This window comes from Artemia franciscana, chromosome 19 (assembly GCF_032884065.1).
Source record: "Artemia franciscana chromosome 19, ASM3288406v1, whole genome shotgun sequence".
Lineage (NCBI taxonomy): Eukaryota > Metazoa > Arthropoda > Branchiopoda > Anostraca > Artemiidae > Artemia > Artemia franciscana.
The window spans coordinates 32,929,585-32,948,974 of record NC_088881.1 but is presented as its reverse complement, the minus strand read 5'-3'; the positions used below and the strand labels follow the sequence as shown (position 1 = coordinate 32,948,974).

Below are 19,390 nucleotides of genomic sequence, written 5' to 3'. Positions count from 1 at the left end.
GTAGGATATTCGTCCATTTTAGTTCCACGGGATCTCATTTTATTCCCAATAGTGCCGTATCTTAGAATATTTTGGTTTTTCCCCAACATCTCATATAGTTGACGATTTATAGGCTCGTTCATAAATGACTGATTACCCCGGTTTGGAACCGCGGTAATCATATACTTTGCTTTACGGAGTTAAAGTCATATGTTCCTGAAGGTACATAATAAACATTGGGCAATCTTGCCCTGGGGTCATAAATACAGGTAAGGGAGGAAGGAAACCTCTTAGGGGTATTTAATAAATTTTTTGGATCTACTTATATTTATATACTATTCGTCAAAACAAGAGCTAAGAGCTCATATGGCACTTGTGACGAGCTCAAGAGGAGCCAAGAGCCAAGAGCTCATGTGATATGAGCTCTAGTAAAATTCTAAGAATCAATAGCTTGCTTTAAAAGAAAAATCAAAGGCTTAATGCCGGTCGGGATTTAAAACAAGAGCTCTGAGACACGAGGTCCTTCTAAATATCAAAATTCATTAAGATCCGATCGCCCATTTGTAAGTTAAAAATACCTCAATTTTTCTAATTTTTCCTCTCCCTTCAGCCCCCAAGATGGTCAAATCGGGGAAAACAACTGTAAAGAGTCAATTAGTGCAGCTCCCTGACATGCCTACCAATTTTCATCGTCCTAGCACGTCCGAAAGCACCAAAATCACCAAAGCACTGAACCACACCACCTAAGTCCCCCAAGGAAAGCGGATCCAGTCCGGTTACGTCAATTACGTATCTACGGCGTTTATAAGAGTTTTCCAAGTTTTCTGGTTTCCCCCCTCCAACTCCCCCCCCCCCAATGTCAATAGATCTGGTCGGTATTTAAAAGAAGAGCTTTGAGACATGAGTTTTTTTTAATTATCAGATTTTATTAAGATCCGGTCACCCATTCTTAAGTTAAAAACACTTCAATTTTTCTAATTTTTCCAAATTAACAACTTCCAGCTCCCCCAAAGAGAACGGATCCATACCAATAATGTCAATCTCGTATCTAAAGCTTGTGCTTATTCTTCCCATCAAGTTTCATTCCGATCTCTCCACTCTAAGCGTTTTCCAAGATTTCCGGTTTCCAAGGTTTCTGTTTTTCCCTCCAACCCTCTATATCCTTGGATCCAATTCGAATTGAAAATGGATTATCTGAGACATAAGATTCTTCTATATATTAAGTTTCATTAAGATCCTATTACCCATTTGTAAGATACCTCGATTTTCACGTTTTCCAAGAATTCCGGTTTCCCCCCTCCAGCTCCCTTCAATGTCATCGGATCGGGTCGGGATTTAAAATGAGAGTTTTAAAGCACAAGATCCTTCTAGATATCAAATTTCATTAAGATCTGAACACCCGTTCGGAAGTTACAAATACCTCATTTTTTATAATTTTACCGAATTACTCCCCCCCCCCCACTCCACCAAAGAGAGCAGATCCGAGCCGGTTATGTCAGTCACCTATCTTGGACGTGTGCTTATTCGTTCCACCAAGTTTCATCCTGATCTCTCCACTTTAAGCGTTTTCCAATATTCCCCCCCCCCCTAATGACACTGGATCTGGTAGGGATTTAAAATGGGAGATCTGGGTTTCGAGGTCCTTCTAAATATGAAATTTCATTAAGGTACGATCGCTCTTTCATAAGTTAAAACACCTAATTTTGTGTATTTTTTTTAGAATTAACCCTCCCCCTCTCCCCAACTCCCCTAAAGAGAGCAGATCCGTTCCGGCTATGTCAATCCCGTTTCTAGGACTTGTGCTTATTTTTACCATCAAGTTTCATCACGACCCCTATACTCTAAGCGTTTTCTGAGACATGCTATCCTTGGAAATATCAAATTTCAATAAGGTCCAATCTCTCCTTCGTAAGTTGAAAATACCTTATTTTTTTTATTTTTCAGAATTAACCCTCCTCCTCCCAACTCTCCCGAAGAGAGCAGATCCGTTCCAGTTGCGTCAATCTCATATCTAGGACTTACGATGGTTTTTACCACCAAGTTTCATTCCAATCCCCCCACTCTATGCGTTTCCCATAATTTTTGGTTCCCCCTTCCAGTTTCCCCCCAATATCACCGGATCCGTTCGGAATTCAAAATAAGAGCTATGAGACACGATATCCTTCCAAACATCAAATTTCATTGATATCTGATGACTCTTTCCTAAGTTAAAAATACCTCATTTTTTCTAATTTGTCGGAATTAACCCTTCCCCCCCAACTCCCCCAAAGAGAGTGGATCCGTCCAGTTACGTCAATCACGTATCTACGATATTTGCTTATTCTACCCACCAAGTTTTATCCCGATATCTTCACTCTAATCATTTTCCAAGATTTTTGGTTTCCCCCCTCCGCCTCTGGCCACTGTCACCAGATCTTGTCAGGGTTTGTAACAAGAGTGCTGAAGCACAAGATCCTACTAAATATAAAGTTTCATTAAGATCTTATCACCCGTCCATAAATTACAAATACCTCATTTTTCTAATTTTTCCAAGTTACCCTCCCCCCAACTCTCCCAAAGAGTGCGGATCTGGTCCAGTTACGGCGGTTACGTATCTTGGATGTGTGCTTATTCTTCCCACCAAATTTCATCCTGACCTCTTCACTCTGAGCGTTTTCCAAGATTTCTGGTCCCGCCCCCACAACTCCCCCCAATGAAACTGGATTCAGTCAGATCTAAAATAAAAGATCTGAGTTGCAAGATCCTTCTAAATATGAGATTTCATTAAGATTCGATCACTCCTTCGTAACTTAAAAATACCTCATTTTTTCGAATTAACCGTCCCTCCACTCCCCCCTACAGACGGTCGAGTCGGATAAATGATTATTTCTAATTTAATCTTGTCAGGTACAGATTTTTCTCATTTTTCACAATTAACCCCCCTCCCTACTTCTCCAAAGAGAGCGGACCCATTCCGAATATGTCAATCACGTATCTAGGATTTGTTCTCATTTTTTCCACCAAGTTTCAAACCGGTCTTTTTTTCTGAATTAACCGTCTCCCCACTCCCCACAGATGATCGAATTGGGAAAATGACTATTTCTAATTTAATCTAGTCAGGTTCCTGATACGCCTGCCAAATTTCATCGTCCTAGCTTATCTGGAAGTGACTAAACTAGCAAAACAGGGAAAGACAGACAGACAGACTGACAGAATTTACGATCACTATATGTCACTTTGTAAATACAAAGTGCCACAAAAACTTACTAATACCACAGAAATTTACGAAACTTTTTCTAAGACCTTTTAAGCCCTGGAAGCAAGAGATAAATTAGGGTCTAACTCGGTGTCTTCAAGTATCGCCCTGATTTACGAACAATTAGCTACAACTGAAGCCCAGCTGGAGAAAATAAGAAGTCATCTGCTGGAAAATATAACCAATCAAACAGTTGCGTGGTAACGAACTGTAGTAAGGAGCGACCCGGCTCAATAGTAACCGAAACTCTAAAAAATGGAATTTTGATACCAATAGTTACATCGAAAGAATCGCATTTTAATGCTGATTTTAAATATATAAGTTTCATCAAGACCAGTTATACCCATCGAAAGTTACGAGCCTGAGAAAATTTGCCTCATTTTAGAAAATAGGGGGAAACACCCCCTAAAAGTCTTACAATCTTAACACCATCAGATTCAGCGTATCAAAGAACCATAGAGTAGAAGTTTCAAGCTCCTATCTACAAAAATGTGAAATTTCGCATTTTTTTGCCAGAAGACAGATCACGGATGCGTGTTTATTTGTTTTGTTTTTTTTTGTTTGTTTTTCCTTTTTTTTTCCAGGGGTGATCTTATCGACTGAGTGGTCCTAGAATGTCGCAAGAAGGCTAATTCTTATGGAAATTAAAAGTTCTAGTGCCCTTTTTAAGTGACCAAAAAAATTGGAGGGCACCTACTCCCCCTCCCACACTCATTTTTTCCCAAAAGTCACCGGATCAAAATTCTGCGATAGCCATTCTATTCACCATCGTCGAAAAACCTAATAACTATGTATTTAGGGACGTCTCACTCCCCCGCAGTCCCCGTGGGAGGGGCTGCAAGTCACAAACTTTGACCTGTGTTTACATATAGCAATGGTTACTGGGAAGTGTACAGATATTTTCAGGGGGATTTTTTTTGGTTTAGGGGGGATTTGAGGGGGGAGGGTTACATGGGAGGATATTTCCATGGAGAAACCTCTCATGGGGGAAGTGAATTTCAATTAAGGTGGCGCAGGATTTTCGAGCATTATTTGAAAAAACAATGAAAAAATAAATATGAAAAGTTTGTTTCTACTCAAAGTAAGGAGCAACATTAAAACTTAAAACGAACAAAAATTATTATGTATATCAGGGGTTTACCTTCTCGTTATACCTCACTCTTTACGCTAAAGTATTTTTAGTAATTTCAACTATTTATTCTACGGTCTTTGTGATTCAGAGGTCATTCTTAAGGAATTGGGACAAAATCTAAGCTTTAATGTAAAGAGCGAGGTATCGACCAGGGTTGAACCCCCTCATATACGCAATAAAAACATACGGATATAGAAGTTCGTTACGTAAGTTCATTCGTAAGTACGTATATTTTTTGCCAATGAAAACGTTTGTAAAAAATTAAAAGCTTTTTTAAGTGATCAAAAACTTGGAGTGCAACTAGGCCTCCTCCCTCGCTCCTTTTTCTCAAAATATTCCGATTAATTGCAATTAATTCATATGCAAATTTCGCTTTAATTATTATGTGCGGAGAGCCAAGATCAAAACATGCATTAATTCAAAAACGTCCAGAAATTAAATAAAAAAAACAAGCTTTTTTAAATGAAAGTAAGGAGCAACATTAAAGCTTAAAACGAACAGAAATTACTCCGCATATGAAAGGGGCTTTTCCTCCTCAACGCCCCACTCTTTACGCTAAAGTTTCTTACTGTTTTAAAAATAAAGTTAATAGAAAGAGTCAAACTTTAGCGTAAAGAGCGGGGCGTTAGGAGGAAAAGCCTCTATCATATACGGAGTAATTTCTGTTCGTTTTAAGTTTTAATGTTGCTCCTTACTTTCATTTACTTTCAGTTACTGAAAAGTTCAATGATCCAAATTCACTGAAAAAAGAAGGTACTGAACTGATAATCAGCCAGGTTTATGATTCAACCACGCTCGAGTTTAATCCATAGTTTGCAAAAATTGAGCAGGCTCTACTAGGTAGTCTGAGATTTCAAACTGAAAATTTGTAGGAGAGAATTGGTCGAATAGAAAAAAAGCTTGATAATTATGATCAAGAGTCCATGCTTGATAGCCTTGTATTTCATGGGTTAAAGTAGTTACCTGGTGTAGAAACTCATACGACGATATCTAATGTTATAAATAGCAAAATGTCTGTGCTGGGCCCTTTACTTTATTTAGTTTACGTGAACATGATGCACGTTTATCTAAAGGATACAAATATTACTAACATTATTTCTAACAAAATTTGCAAAATCTGCAGATAATTTAATAGCTAAAGCTCATATTACTCTCAAAAGATTAGAGATGTTTACAAGTTTAAGTTTGCTGTGTGTGAAAGTAAAGAAAAATTTTTACTGACATTCTGTGGAGTGGGTGATTCTGTTGATGTATTCAGTAAAGTTCTATTTGGTGAAAAACCTATTTTACAAGCTATATCACTGCGGTACCTCGGCTTCCATATTGATTCTAATCTATCGTAGAAGCATCATAGCGACATTATCTCCACCAAAGTTGCACTTGGAGTTGGCATCCTCAAAAGATTGAAGCATATTGTGCCGGAACATACTCTTCGCACGATATATTTTGCAATAATCTACCCATATATCATACGGATGTTTAGTCTGGAGAAGCAATTTTTATGTTAATTACAAGCTAAATGGTTTTCTCATAGTTTTGATCGGACGATTTCGCTAAAAAAAAGAGGATGGGAGAGGAGGCCTAGTTACCTCCCAATTTTTGGTTACTTAAAAATACAACTAGATTTGTTTTATTTTTTTACAAACGTTTTTGTTAGTAATATACATTCGTACCTTACGAATTAGCTTATGCAACGAACTTATATAATTGTATATTTTTATTGTGAGGGCGTTTGCCCCCTCGTCAATACCTCGTTCTTTACAATAAATCTTGAATTTTGTCCCAAATCTTTCAGAATGACCCTTGAATAACAAAGGCCGTAGAATAACTAGTTAGAGTTATATAAAATACTTTAGCGTAAAGAGCAAGGTATTGTGGAAGAGATGAACCCCCTTATATAAGTAATATTTTATGTTCGTTTTAAGTTTTAATGTTGATCATTACTTCCAGTTGAAAAAAAAATAATTTTCTCATTGTCTTTTTGTAAATGATGCTAGAAAATCCTACGACCCCTTCATGGAAATTCTCTTCCCTCATGAAAAATTCCGGCATGGAAAGATCCTCCCACTCAACTTGCCCCCCCCCCAACCCACCCTAAACCCAACACAAAAAAAGTCCCCCCGAAACGTCTGTACACTTCATAATTAACAACTATTATGTGTTAACAATGGTCAAAGTTTATAAGTTGCCGCCCCTCCCCCGGGAACTGTGGTGGATTTAGTCATCCCTAAAGACATAGTTATTAGGTTTTTGACTAAGTTAAACACAATGGCTATCTCAAAATTTTGATCCGGTGACCTTGGAGAAAAATGTGTGTAGGAGGGGGTCTCGGTGCCCTCCGATTTTTTGGTCACTTAAAAAGGACACTATAACTTTTAATTTACGTTAGAATGAACCATCTTGCGACATTCTAGGACAACTAGGTCGATACGATCACCCCTAAGGAAAAAAACAAAAAAAAAAACAAAAAAATACGCACCCGTTATCAAAAATACAAAATTCCACCATTTTTATGATAGGGGCTTGAAACTTCTACAGTAGGTTTCTCGGATATGCTGACTCTGATGGTGTGATTTTTTTAAGATTTTGTGACTTTTAGAGGGTATTTCCGCCTATTTTCTAAAATAAGGCACATTTTCTCAGGCTCGTAACTTTTGACCGGTAAGACTACACTTGATGAAACTTATATATTTAAAATTAGCATTAAAATGCAATTCTTTTGATGTAACTATTTGTATCAAAACTTTGTTTTTTAGAGTTTTGGTCACTATTGAGCCTAGTCGCTTCTTACTACAGTTTGTTACCACGAACTGTTTGAAATAGTAACTTGTAAATGAATAAAAGTAATACATTCTACTATAACGTTGAGATAGAACTTACTAATGTCTCAGGTTTTCCCGTCCCTTTTTTGTTTTTGTATTTTTTTTTCTGCCCATCGTGAAAATTCAAATGCTAAACTGTTATCTGACTTGTAATCAACCAAATTAAAATGGTCAGCTGTTACCAATTAGACATGTGAAAAATCTAAATTTCCTTTAAATCCGGTCTTAATGTTCAGGGAAAGTCAACAGTCTTTAGATATTCTGATACAACCCTCAAGGAGCAATTAAGCCAATGAGAAAGGAGGAAATCTCGTAACGTATTTCAATGTTATTGGAAATAGAATTTGCTTTCAACCTAGGAGATTGACCTTAACTGCCTCTAGCAGAACTTTCCTTCATCGAAGCTCTGTTCATTCGGTTTTTACTTCTGATGCTGTTACCACGTGTGGCCGCCCTTGTCTGATGACATTGACCTTCTATCCCTTTCATTTACTACTGAACTGAAACGCAACCTTTGCAATGTTGCCCCTATTGGGAATTCTAAATGGTTTAAATGTAGTAATTGGTAAAAAGCCGATATTGCTTTATATATATTGTCTTTATCTACACTGCTTAATTGTATTCGTGTGCCTTATCATCTACTCCAATTGCAAGTAAAGGGTAGTAAGCGTGATCTTGATATATATTATGATGATATAATTAGATGTATGAAAGAAGCTGGAAAAATTGCGGTTCTCCAGGAACCTATTCGTATAAAAACACGGAAATCTATATGGGCTGTCGATCCTGAATTAAAGAATTTTAAAAATAAGGCAAAACTTTGGCTTCGAATTTGGGTTGATTGTGGTAGACCTATAACGGGGTCTGTTGCGGATATAAAGCAGAAAACAAAGAATGATTATAAAAATTACCTTAAATCTATTCGTTATAAGGGTATGGAATTTCCAGCCTCTAAAAAGGGTTGGTCTAAATTGATCAATTCTGAGAAGCTGGATAAAAGTGATCTTTATAATAGTGATTCGATTTCTAGTTCAACTTGGTATGTTTACTATTCGGGAATTTTTTCAAAAATTAATTTTTTTGTGCAGTCACATTATTCTCGGTTACTTTCTAAAATTCTACCGCCTTCGCTTCATCAGGGCCATATTATTCCAGTATCAATAACTGCTGTTGAAAATGCAATTAAGCAACTGAAATCTTCATCCATTGATATTGATGGTATTAGTGTAAATAATATAAATCCAAAGTGTGTTGTTCTTTTATTTCATTTGCAGTTGTTGTTCCAAATGTGTTAGCATCTTCTCTGGTTCCGGATAACTTTCTTTGTGGAAATGTCACCTCAATTCTAAAGCGGGGAAAACTCCCTTCTCAATGTTCATCTTATCGCCCTATAACCACTACGTGTAACTTGAGTAAAATCCTTGAATATATTTTAATTCCTCATTTAAATGAAAATATAAATTTTGGATCGACTCAATTCGGGTTTCAAGCTGGTATTGGTTGTCAACATGCACACCGTGTTCTTTCTTCACCCTTAAGAATAGCATGGCTGAGGGGTCGCCACTTTATATGTGTACTTTGGACCTTTCTAAAGCTTTTGACAATGTAGTTCACTGTCAAGCTTTTTTTTTCCTTTTTAATAATGGTGTAAATCTTTCAGTCATTTTTCTTCTTTGTTTTTGGTATGAGAATTCTTTTCTCCGAATTAATAAATCTGGATCTCCGTTTGTCCGTTTATGTCGAGGTGTCAAGCAGGGAGGGGTTTTATCACCTGTATATTCAAAATGTGCATTTCTGGTATTTTAGATGAAATTAGATCAAATTATTTTATTGGACTCTCAGATGTTTCTTATCTTGCTTATGCAGATGACCTTTTACTTTTGTGTAAAAATAAGCAAGGTCTCTCGATTATGGTCTCAAAAGTTTCACGTCTATTTTCTAATATCGGTCTTTCCCTTAGTGTTGAGAAATGTGAATTTCTAGTTTTTAATGGTCCGACTTCCTCTAATGCTCCCTTAGCTTGTCGCGGTTTTTCAATACCCTTTGTTTCCACCTTTCGGTGGTTGGGTATTACTGTTACGAATTCAACTTCTTGCCTACGGCAGTGCACTGTTCGTGATGTTCAAAAGAAAATTCAAACGGGTTATTCTAAGATAGTTGCTAATCGAGGGAAGTATAATAGACGTGCACTCGGTAGACTATATGCTACATTTTGTGATCATTCTGTCCTTTATCTTTCTGGTCTTTATCCCCTTCTAAAGAAAAAAGATGTTAATCAGATTTGGATTTTTTATTTCAGATATTGTAAATTTTTACTTTATCTCTCCCATTGGTATAGCAATAGGAAGATAATTCGCAAGTTTGATGTCCCTGATATAAGTGCAAAGTTGGCCCTCATGTATGGAAGGTTGTCAGAATCAGCTTTTTATCGTTTATCGCCTCATCATCCTTTGGTCCGTCTGTTCGGTTAATCTCATTGTAGCGTAATGTTTTTTCTATTTGTAGAGTATTTTACTTGTAGTGTTTTCATTTTTTTTTCTTTTTGTTACTCCACAAGTGCCATAACTTGTTATGATGTGGGTTAAAAATAAATTATTATTATTATATACATTTTAGAGAGACGATTTTTATACAGAATTAAATAAAAAAAAAGTTTTTTTTAACTGAAAGTAAGGAGCGACATTTAAACTTAAAACGAACAGAAATTACTTCGTATATGAAAGGGGCTGCTTCCTCATTAACGCCCCGTTCTTTACGCTAAAGTTTGACTCTTTCTCTCAACTCTTCTTTTTAAACAGTTAAAAAACTTTAGCGTAAAGAGCAGTATATAAATATATATATATATATATATATATATACTAGCTGTTGGGGTGGCGGTTCGCGCCACCCCAACACCTAGTTGGTGGGGGCGCTTCGCCCCCCCCCCCCCAAGCCCCCCCGCGTGCGTAAGTCGTTACGCGCCATAATAGTTACGCGCCATTGTAGTTGTGTCCCTATGTCCCACCTGTGAATATAGATATATATATATATATATATATATATATATATATATATATATATATATATATATATATATATATATATATACATATATGGTTTTAACTACGTAAAACTTGCGAATATACAACATTCTTTGCTGTCCCATTGTCTTTGCATATAAATAGATTGTCAGGTTTACCGACTCTTGAACATGCAACATATAATGGTCCATGGGAAAACAATCTGTATTCAGATCTATACCTCATGATTCTAATGATTGCCCTTGAGCTTTGTTGATGGTGATTGCTAATCGACCATTCCCTGTCCCGGTGTCCCGGTCGTCATTTATATCCCCCTGTTTCCCCCGGTGTCCCCGTTGTAGTTGTGTCCCTGTGTCCCGGTCGTCATTTATATTCCCTGTGTCCCGGTCGTCATTTGTATCCCGGTGTCCCGGTCTGTATATACATTCGTTTTTTAGTTTTGTTTTTCTCCTTTATTTTTTTACTTTTTTTTTCTTTTTTAGTTTATTTAGATTTTTAGATTTTTTAGTTTTTTTATTAGTTTTTAGTTTTTTTTTCTTTTTAGTTTTTTGTAGTTTTTACCTTCTTTTTAGTTTTGTTAGTTTTTTTTTTTACTTATGTCCTGGTCGTCATTTATACTCCCTGTGTCCCGGTGCTTTGTTGATTGCTAATCGAACATTCCTTTTGTCCTGGTCGCTTTCTCTTTGAGTGTCGTCATTTATTTTTTTCCTTTTTAATAATGGTGTAAATCTTTCAGTCATTTTTCTTCTTTGTTTTTGGTATGAGAATTCTTTTCTCCGAATTAATAAATCTGGATCTCCGTTTGTCCGTTTATGTCGAGGTGTCAAGCAGGGAGGGGTTTTATCACCTAGTATATTCAAAATGTGCATTTCTGGTATTTTAGATGAAATTAGATCAAATTATTTTATTGGACTCTCAGATGTTTCTTATCTTGCTTATGCAGATGACCTTTTACTTTTGTGTAAAAATAAGCAAGGTCTCTCGATTATGGTCTCAAAAGTTTCACGTCTATTTTCTAATATTGGTCTTTCCCTTAGTGTTGAGAAATGTGAATTTCTAGTTTTTAATGGTCCGACTTCCTCTAATGCTCCCTTAGCTTGTCGCGGTTTTTCAATACCCTTTGTTTCCACCTTTCGGTGGTTGGGTATTACTGTTACGAATTCAACTTCTTGCCTACGGCAGTGCACTGTTCGTGATGTTCAAAAGAAAATTCAAACGGGTTATTCTAAGATAGTTGCTAATCGAGGGAAGTATAATAGACGTGCACTCGGTAGACTATATGCTACATTTTGTGATCATTCTGTCCTTTATCTTTCTGGTCTTTATCCCCTTCTAAAGAAAAAAGATGTTAATCAGATTTGGATTTTTTATTTCAGATATTGTAAATTTTTACTTTATCTCTCCCATTGGTATAGCAATAGGAAGATAATTCGCAAGTTTGATGTCCCTGATATAAGTGCAAAGTTGGCCCTCATGTATGGAAGGTTGTCAGAATCAGCTTTTTATCGTTTATCGCCTCATCATCCTTTGGTCCGTCTGTTCGGTTAATCTCATTGTAGCGTAATGTTTTTTCTATTTGTAGAGTATTTTACTTGTAGTGTTTTCATTTTTTTTTCTTTTTGTTACTCCACAAGTGCCATAACTTGTTATGATGTGGGTTAAAAATAAATTATTATTATTATATACATTTTAGAGAGACGATTTTTATACAGAATTAAATAAAAAAAAAGTTTTTTTTAACTGAAAGTAAGGAGCGACATTTAAACTTAAAACGAACAGAAATTACTTCGTATATGAAAGGGGCTGCTTCCTCATTAACGCCCCGTTCTTTACGCTAAAGTTTGACTCTTTCTCTCAACTCTTCTTTTTAAACAGTTAAAAAACTTTAGCGTAAAGAGCAGTATATAAATATATATATATATATATACTAGCTGTTGGGGTGGCGGTTCGCGCCACCCCAACACCTAGTTGGTGGGGGCGCTTCGCCCCCCCCCCCCAAGCCCCCCCCGCGCGCGTAAGTCGTTACGCGCCATAATAGTTACGCGCCATTGTAGTTGTGTCCCTATGTCCCACCTGTGAATATAGATATATATATATATATATATATATATATATATATATATATATATATATATACATATATGGTTTTAACTACGTAAAACTTGCGAATATACAACATTCTTTGCTGTCCCATTGTCTTTGCATATAAATAGATTGTCAGGTTTACCGACTCTTGAACATGCAACATATAATGGTCCATGGGAAAACAATCTGTATTCAGATCTATACCTCATGATTCTAATGATTGCCCTTGAGCTTTGTTGATGGTGATTGCTAATCGACCATTCCCTGTCCCGGTGTCCCGGTCGTCATTTATATCCCCCTGTTTCCCCCGGTGTCCCCGTTGTAGTTGTGTCCCTGTGTCCCGGTCGTCATTTATATTCCCTGTGTCCCGGTCGTCATTTGTATCCCGGTGTCCCGGTCTGTATATACATTCGTTTTTTAGTTTTGTTTTTCTCCTTTATTTTTTTCCTTTTTTTTCTTTTTTAGTTTATTTAGATTTTTAGATTTTTTAGTTTTTTTATTAGTTTTTAGTTTTTTTTCTTTTTAGTTTTTTGTAGTTTTTACCTTCTTTTTAGTTTTCTTAGTTTTTTTTTTACTTATGTCCTGGTCGTCATTTATACTCCCTGTGTCCCGGTGCTTTGTTGATTGCTAATCGAACATTCCTTTTGTCCTGGTCGCTTTCTCTTTGAGTGTCGTCATTTATTTTTTTCTTTTTTAGTTCTTTTAGTTTTTACCTTTTTTAGTTTTTTAGATGAAATTTTTTTTTAGTTTTTTCCTTTTTTTCTTTTTAGTTTTTTATTGGTTTTTACCTTTATTTTAGCTTATTTTTCAGGTTTTTCCTTTTTTTTAGTTTTTTTTTATTTTTTATTTTTTTTAGTTTTTTACCTTTTTTTTAGTTTTTTAGCTTTTTTACTTTTTTTATTAGTTTTTAGTTTTTTTTGTAGTTTTTGCCTTTTTTTAGTTTTTTCAGTTTTTTATAGTTTTTTATTGGTTTTTACCTTTATTTTAGCTTATTTTTCAGTTTTTTCCTTTTTTTTTAGTTTTTTTTAGTTTTTAGTTTTTTTAGTTTTTTACCTTTTTTTAGTTTTTTTAGTTTTTTTTAGTTTTTTAGCTTTTTTATTTTTTTTATTAGTTTTTAGTTTTTTTTGTAGTTTTTGCCTTTTTTTAGTTTTTTTAGTTTTTTTAGCTTTTTTATTAGTTTTTAGTTTTTTTTGTAGTTTTTGCCTTTTTTTTAGTTTTTTTAGTTTTTTAGCTTTTTTATTTTTTTATTAGTTTTTAGTTTTTTTTGTAGTTTTTGCCTTTTTTTAGTTTTTTCAGTTTTGACGTCACCTGATCCAGTTTTTTCAGGTGACGTCACCTGATCCACGATCCACAGATCCACAGACAACTTATTTTTATATATATAGATATATATATATATATATATATATATATATATATATATATATATATATATATATATATATATATATATATATATATATATATATATATATATATATATATATATATATTTATATATATATTATATGTATAATGTTCTAGTTTTAAGGAAAAAAAGATTAAGAACCAATTGGGGAGGGATTTTTCCCTTCAAATTCCATTTTTTGGTAGTTTCATTAAGGATTGCGTTTTTGGATATTTCAGAGGAAAAAATTCCACCTCTACAAGTTTGACTCTTTCTCACATCTCTATTTTTAAAACAATAAAAAACTTTTATTAAAAAAAAAATTAATTTAATTTCTGAATATTTTTAAATTTATGCAGGTTTTGACTCTGGCTTACCGTATATGAATAATTAAAACGAGATTTGTCTATTAGTTCTACTTTTTTAAACTAATAATGCCCTTATAATAGCCCAAGTTTGATTTTAGTTCCAGTTGTCTAAGAATGACTTCTGAATCGCAAAAGTCTTTTAGTTAGAATAATAACCTCTTTTAAATTTAAAAAAAAAAACTTTAGTGTAAAAGCGAGCTGCTGAAGAGAGGCGACCACACTCATATAAATATTATTTTCTGTTGGTTCTAAGCTTTAATGCTGCTTCTCACCTTTAGTTCAAAGAACCTGTTTTTATTCTGTTGTAATCGTTTTCTAAATAGTTTCGGGAAATCCATTTCCCCCTCCATGGGAAAATCCCTGTCCTCACCACAAATTTCTCCTTGAAAAGATTCTCCGTGTAACTTAAATATGTTATATTTGCGGAACTAATTTTGTAAGGCATAGTAACAGAACGGCCAAAGAAGACGAAACTTTTCTTATGAAGATGAAAGCCACAAGTTAAGCGATTTTCAAACGACTGAAATGAATGAAAGAAAATATTTTGAAAAGATATGTGTAATATTTTATGTTCGTTTTAAGTTTTAATATCATTTCTTACTTTCAGTGGTAAAAAAAACTTGTGTCTTTTTTTTTAATTTAACAACAACCACAAGCCAAAGACATTTCACATTATTATCAAATAAAAATCATAGTTATAAGGCTGTATAAGAAAAATTAAATGCTAAGATTGGCCAGAAAACAACACGAACAAATTATTGCTTATATCCACCATTTTCTGAGTTCTTTATTTAACAATAAAATTCATAAACAAAAATTACTTCAAGACAATGTCCCCCACAAGGCTCCATGGCCGGGAAAGAACAGGGCAGAAAAAAAAATACCAACACAAAAAAATATATAAAGAAAATCCAAAAACAAAGATGAGTCGCCCACCTTCATAATCCCCAAAAATGACAAGCTAGGTGGGGGGTGGCACATGATTTCACTAACTCAATTAAATATGCAACTCAATCCAGAGACATCAACTCCGAGGGAAACCGAAATGAAAAAACAAAAACAAACAAACAAAATTATTTACTAGCTAGCAAATCTCTAACATACTTTATGAACATACCAAACGAGTGGCAGATTCGTACGAACTCTGGGAGCGTGTTGTATAAATAGCTATATTTTATCCAAAATATAATTTTTAACAAAATGACTATCTCAAAATTTTCATTGGATGCAATTAGGGAAAAAAGGGCGTAGGGGCAGGTTGCCCTTCAATCACTTTAAATTCTTAAATAGGGCACTAGAACTTCCAAGTTCCAATCAAAAAGCCCCTATGTAACGGGCCATGGAGCCTTGTAGGGGTAGAGAGTTATTATTTTCCGTTTATTTTTGATGTTAATAAACTGAACTGCACTGAAAAAAAAATGAGCCCCTCCAATGTTGATACTACTTCTGTGATATGAATTGCCTCTGGAAAAAAAATAACAATAAAACATTGGAGTCTTATGGGTAATAGCCTTATAGCAGAATTTCTGATCGCTTAGTTCATCAGGGACTTTGAATGGCAAGGGTTGATCATGTTAGTGGTTGCCCAGATACCAACATTTCTTTAGTTTTTGCAATATATTATTTCCTATTTTTCGGGATTGTGCCCACTCACTAATGCCTGTCCTGCTCCAAAATAAAATATTGAATGCGTGCCTGGCGAGGATTTTGTGTTATTTTATTAATATAAAAGCAACTTTGAAGAAAGATTGGGATATATCAAATAGTTCATGATAAAGAACTATAAGTAAAGAGAGAAGTGGCTGAGTAGTAACCAAAAATAAGAATAGAGTTTTGTATAACAATACATGCATCAAAAGAATTGAACTTTAATGCTGATTTAAAATATGCATAGTTCTCTAAGTTTAATGTTACCCAGGAAAAGTTACATTCCTGTGAAAATTTTCCTCATTTTTGAAAAAGGGGTAAATAGCTCCAAAACGTCAAAGGATCTTAATAAAAAATTTCTTAATGAGATTCAGCATATCAGAGAACCCTACTGTAGAGATTTTGAGCTCCTATTCATAAAAATGTAGAATTTTGTATTTTTGCCAGAAAAAAGATTATAAATGCATGTTTACTTGTTGTTGTTTTTATGTTTTGCTTCTTTCCCGTGGATGTGCCTATTGATAGAGGGCTCACCTGGAAATGCTCATTGGAAATACTAAGCTCTGGTGTCCTTTTTAAGTAACCAAAAAGATTGGATGATAGCTAGCCCCCTCCAAATTCTCCCCCCTTTGAAGTCGTCTGATCAAAAGACGTTAGATAAAACGTCCAATAACTATTCATTTGGTGATAAAACGAACCCCCAATTTAGAGGGCTACCTCATTGTCAGATAATGGCAACATTCTTAAAAAGGGATAGGAGGGAGGACTGGCCTCTTCCCTGATCCTAAATGTGGGTGCCCATGTATGAGTTAGCTAATAGTGAAAGAATTTTTTTTCAAGACCTATTTATATATTTAGGTAGTTTTAGCTAGCTCCCAGTTCCCCCTCACTTACTTTGAAGTGAGTATTATCTGCTCAACCGACAGAGGTGTCATGAAGAGGCTATCTTCACTCATTGTCGCCTGGTTTTGCTAAAATTATCATATTTCTGTGCCAAAAACGAATTGGGGAAGATGTTCTTTTTCTCTATATGTCCAAAATTTACGACAAAGAGAACATCTTCAAGAATGACAAACATAGTATAAAAAAACACTACCAAGAATCTAAAAACTAGCTTAAGCAATAATCAATTTTGATATCCATAAAAACTCAAAATTTTCAAACTAATATAAAAAATATTAAACAAATAATTTAGTATCTGTTGAATCGAAGAATTATAACTTGTTCTAATGAAAAAATGCACATTTGTCATTAAAACATTATGGAAACCATAAAAAAAAAATCAAACATCAAAATTCATGTCTTCTCTTTCTCGTTTAATTCCCCGGGCATTGGTGACATACTCTTCATTTGCAATAGATAGTTCCGCCAAGTCCATTGTCTGTGTTTGACCTGTTGAGCTACCGAGCTTAACTACTGCTCTGGGAATATTTTGGGGTTGCACAGAAAATCCTATAGTTTGTGTGGTCATTTTTGAAGGCCCTGGAGGTTTGATAACAAGCCAGAGGGCGTTCGAAGGGTAGCATCAACAATTGGACGGGATTACAGTGGAGTTTGTGTCAAAGGTAAGGATTTTATAGCAACAGGCTGTCCCAAACTAGGAGCAATTACAGACCTTTTTATAGGTTTCAATTTGTAATTGCACTCCGTGAAACAGTATCTGTCAGCTGGAAGTCTTAAACCACAGTGAGCTTTAACGGGGGGTAATGGAAGTGCATTCTTTGTTCTTGCAATATCCATAAGAACCTCTCTGGGTGGAGGAGTTGTAAAATCTTTCTCTACACGAAGTGCAACAGCAAGCCTAACATCTTCAATATCTATATTCTTCTTGTTGGCATGATTTGAATAAATTTTTGAATCATCAAGCATTGATGTCACATATTTATAAACAAAATCCAGGAGCTGGTTGACTACACGAGGATCATATTGTTGCACGCCTAGTTCTTTAATCATCGATGAAATCACCAATGCATCTTTAGGATGACAAGTTTTGAAGGTTCTTCGCGTTTCAGCATAAATTCTTCAAATGTAATATTTCCCATATTCTGATCATTTTCTGTAAAGTACTCTCCTATGCTTTCTAAAAAGATAAGTTCTTACAAGTTTAACGTGTGTACAGCTCTAAAGCTATTTAATAACTGATGCAAATTACAAATGAATTTCATTACAAGTTCTCGTGGCACCGCCTATTTTTGAAAATTTTTCCAATTACTACGCAATAAGCGGAAATTCCCCAGCCATAGTTGCTGGCTGTACAATCGAATGGCTGTACAACCGAATCTCATTACGTCAGCAAATTCCTGCGGAATCTTTTGCCTGATTTATAATTGTCATTTTTCAAAGTCTGGCTTAAAAAAAATTTATTCAAGGGGCTATAAGTTTTCAATTTAATATTATTGTATGTGTTTCCCAAATAATATTTAATTTTTATCAAAGTTTACATTTATGGGCTTTTAAGCTTGTAGACTTCAAATCTGAGACTACAATTTTAATATAACAGTATAATGTAAAAATGAACTAAGTAGATTTTTCACAAAAATTGTTTTATCATCATTGAAGTTAGTTTTCCGGGATTTCTTAGGCTATTGATTATAAATGTGATAATAAATTTGGAATGTAAAAGTCAAAATATGCTACTGCTTTTTTGATGACTGCCCCCGGCCATTTTCTACTATTTTATTAATCTTAATAGTTGCTATTGACGAAATATTAACACCTCTGTTGTTAATATACAAAAATTACGCCTAACTAAATACACATTCGATAGAAATTTGCAATTAAATCTTTGATTTCGGTCTCTTAATGTTTTATTTTCTTTCTTTTTTTGTGCTTTAGGCTTCTTTTCTTTTTCGTCGTACTTTCAGCTTCAGACTTTGGCTATTTTGATTCTCTGTTTTTATGTTCGGTCGCTTTTTAGTTTGATTTTATGCATATGTTTTCTCTGTTTTAAAAGCTTTTGTGGTATTGTTTCTTTCGGTATTTTTAAACCAACCTGTTGTAGCAAAGATGGTATTGCAAAGACCTTTGCTGAGGTGTCTGCGCTTGCTTCATTGGTTAGAAGTTTATCTTTTATTATTGTTGGGACTGTTTATTACAGCCAGTATTGTCTTGAAAATCACACATTTGGACAAAGTTCCAGCCTCCTATCCCCAATATCTCAAGATCCATATAATTTTCCTGTCTATTAACTATTTTCGCCGTTATTCTTCCGTGTCTCAATTTATTTTTGCATTTTAACTATACAGTCTCCTTCCTTCAGAAATTAATAGTCCTGCATTTTAAAGCAACCTAAATCTGAATTTTGTTTTCTTTTTTTTATTGTAATTTCAGAAATATATAACAATGTTTAGTTTTTAATAATTTTTAGCTGTATATATTTTCTGGAACTGTTTGTTTAAAGCTGGACTATTAAAGAGTAGTATTGAATAATTTGTTTAGGCTTCTGTCAATATCTTCAAATAAAAAAAAAAATATTCTAAGCAGGGACTATTTCGCTAAACCCGTAATTTCTCGCCACTCGTTATTATAAACACTTAACCGAAAGGATCTTTTAAAGCCACTATTCCTCAGTCATTTGACTATCAGTCATTTTAACTATGCCCAATTATCTCAGTTATTCTACGCAGTTATTCCTGTTTTTGTCTACGCACTAATTTATATGAAAAGAATTTGTGCTTATCGGTTATGTAGTAAACACTATTGATCGCGAATGATG

The 19,390-nt window shown here is 34.6% G+C and overlaps 1 protein-coding gene across 1 annotated transcript; it reads right to left on the bottom strand.

Moving 5' to 3' along the window:
• Positions 1–17,217: 17,217 nt before the first annotated feature.
• LOC136039127 (transcription initiation factor TFIID subunit 9B-like) lies at positions 17,218–17,628 on the bottom strand. The gene has a single exon (XM_065722613.1). The coding sequence runs from the start codon at positions 17,626–17,628 to the stop codon at positions 17,218–17,220; it is 411 nt and encodes a 136-aa protein (XP_065578685.1).
• Positions 17,629–19,390: the final 1,762 nt, after the last annotated feature.

Excerpts from the sequence above, each read along its gene's own strand:
- LOC136039127 (XM_065722613.1), bottom strand. The coding sequence starts at position 17,628 with ATGATTAAAGAACTAGGCGTGCAACAATATGATCCTCGTGTAGTCAAC.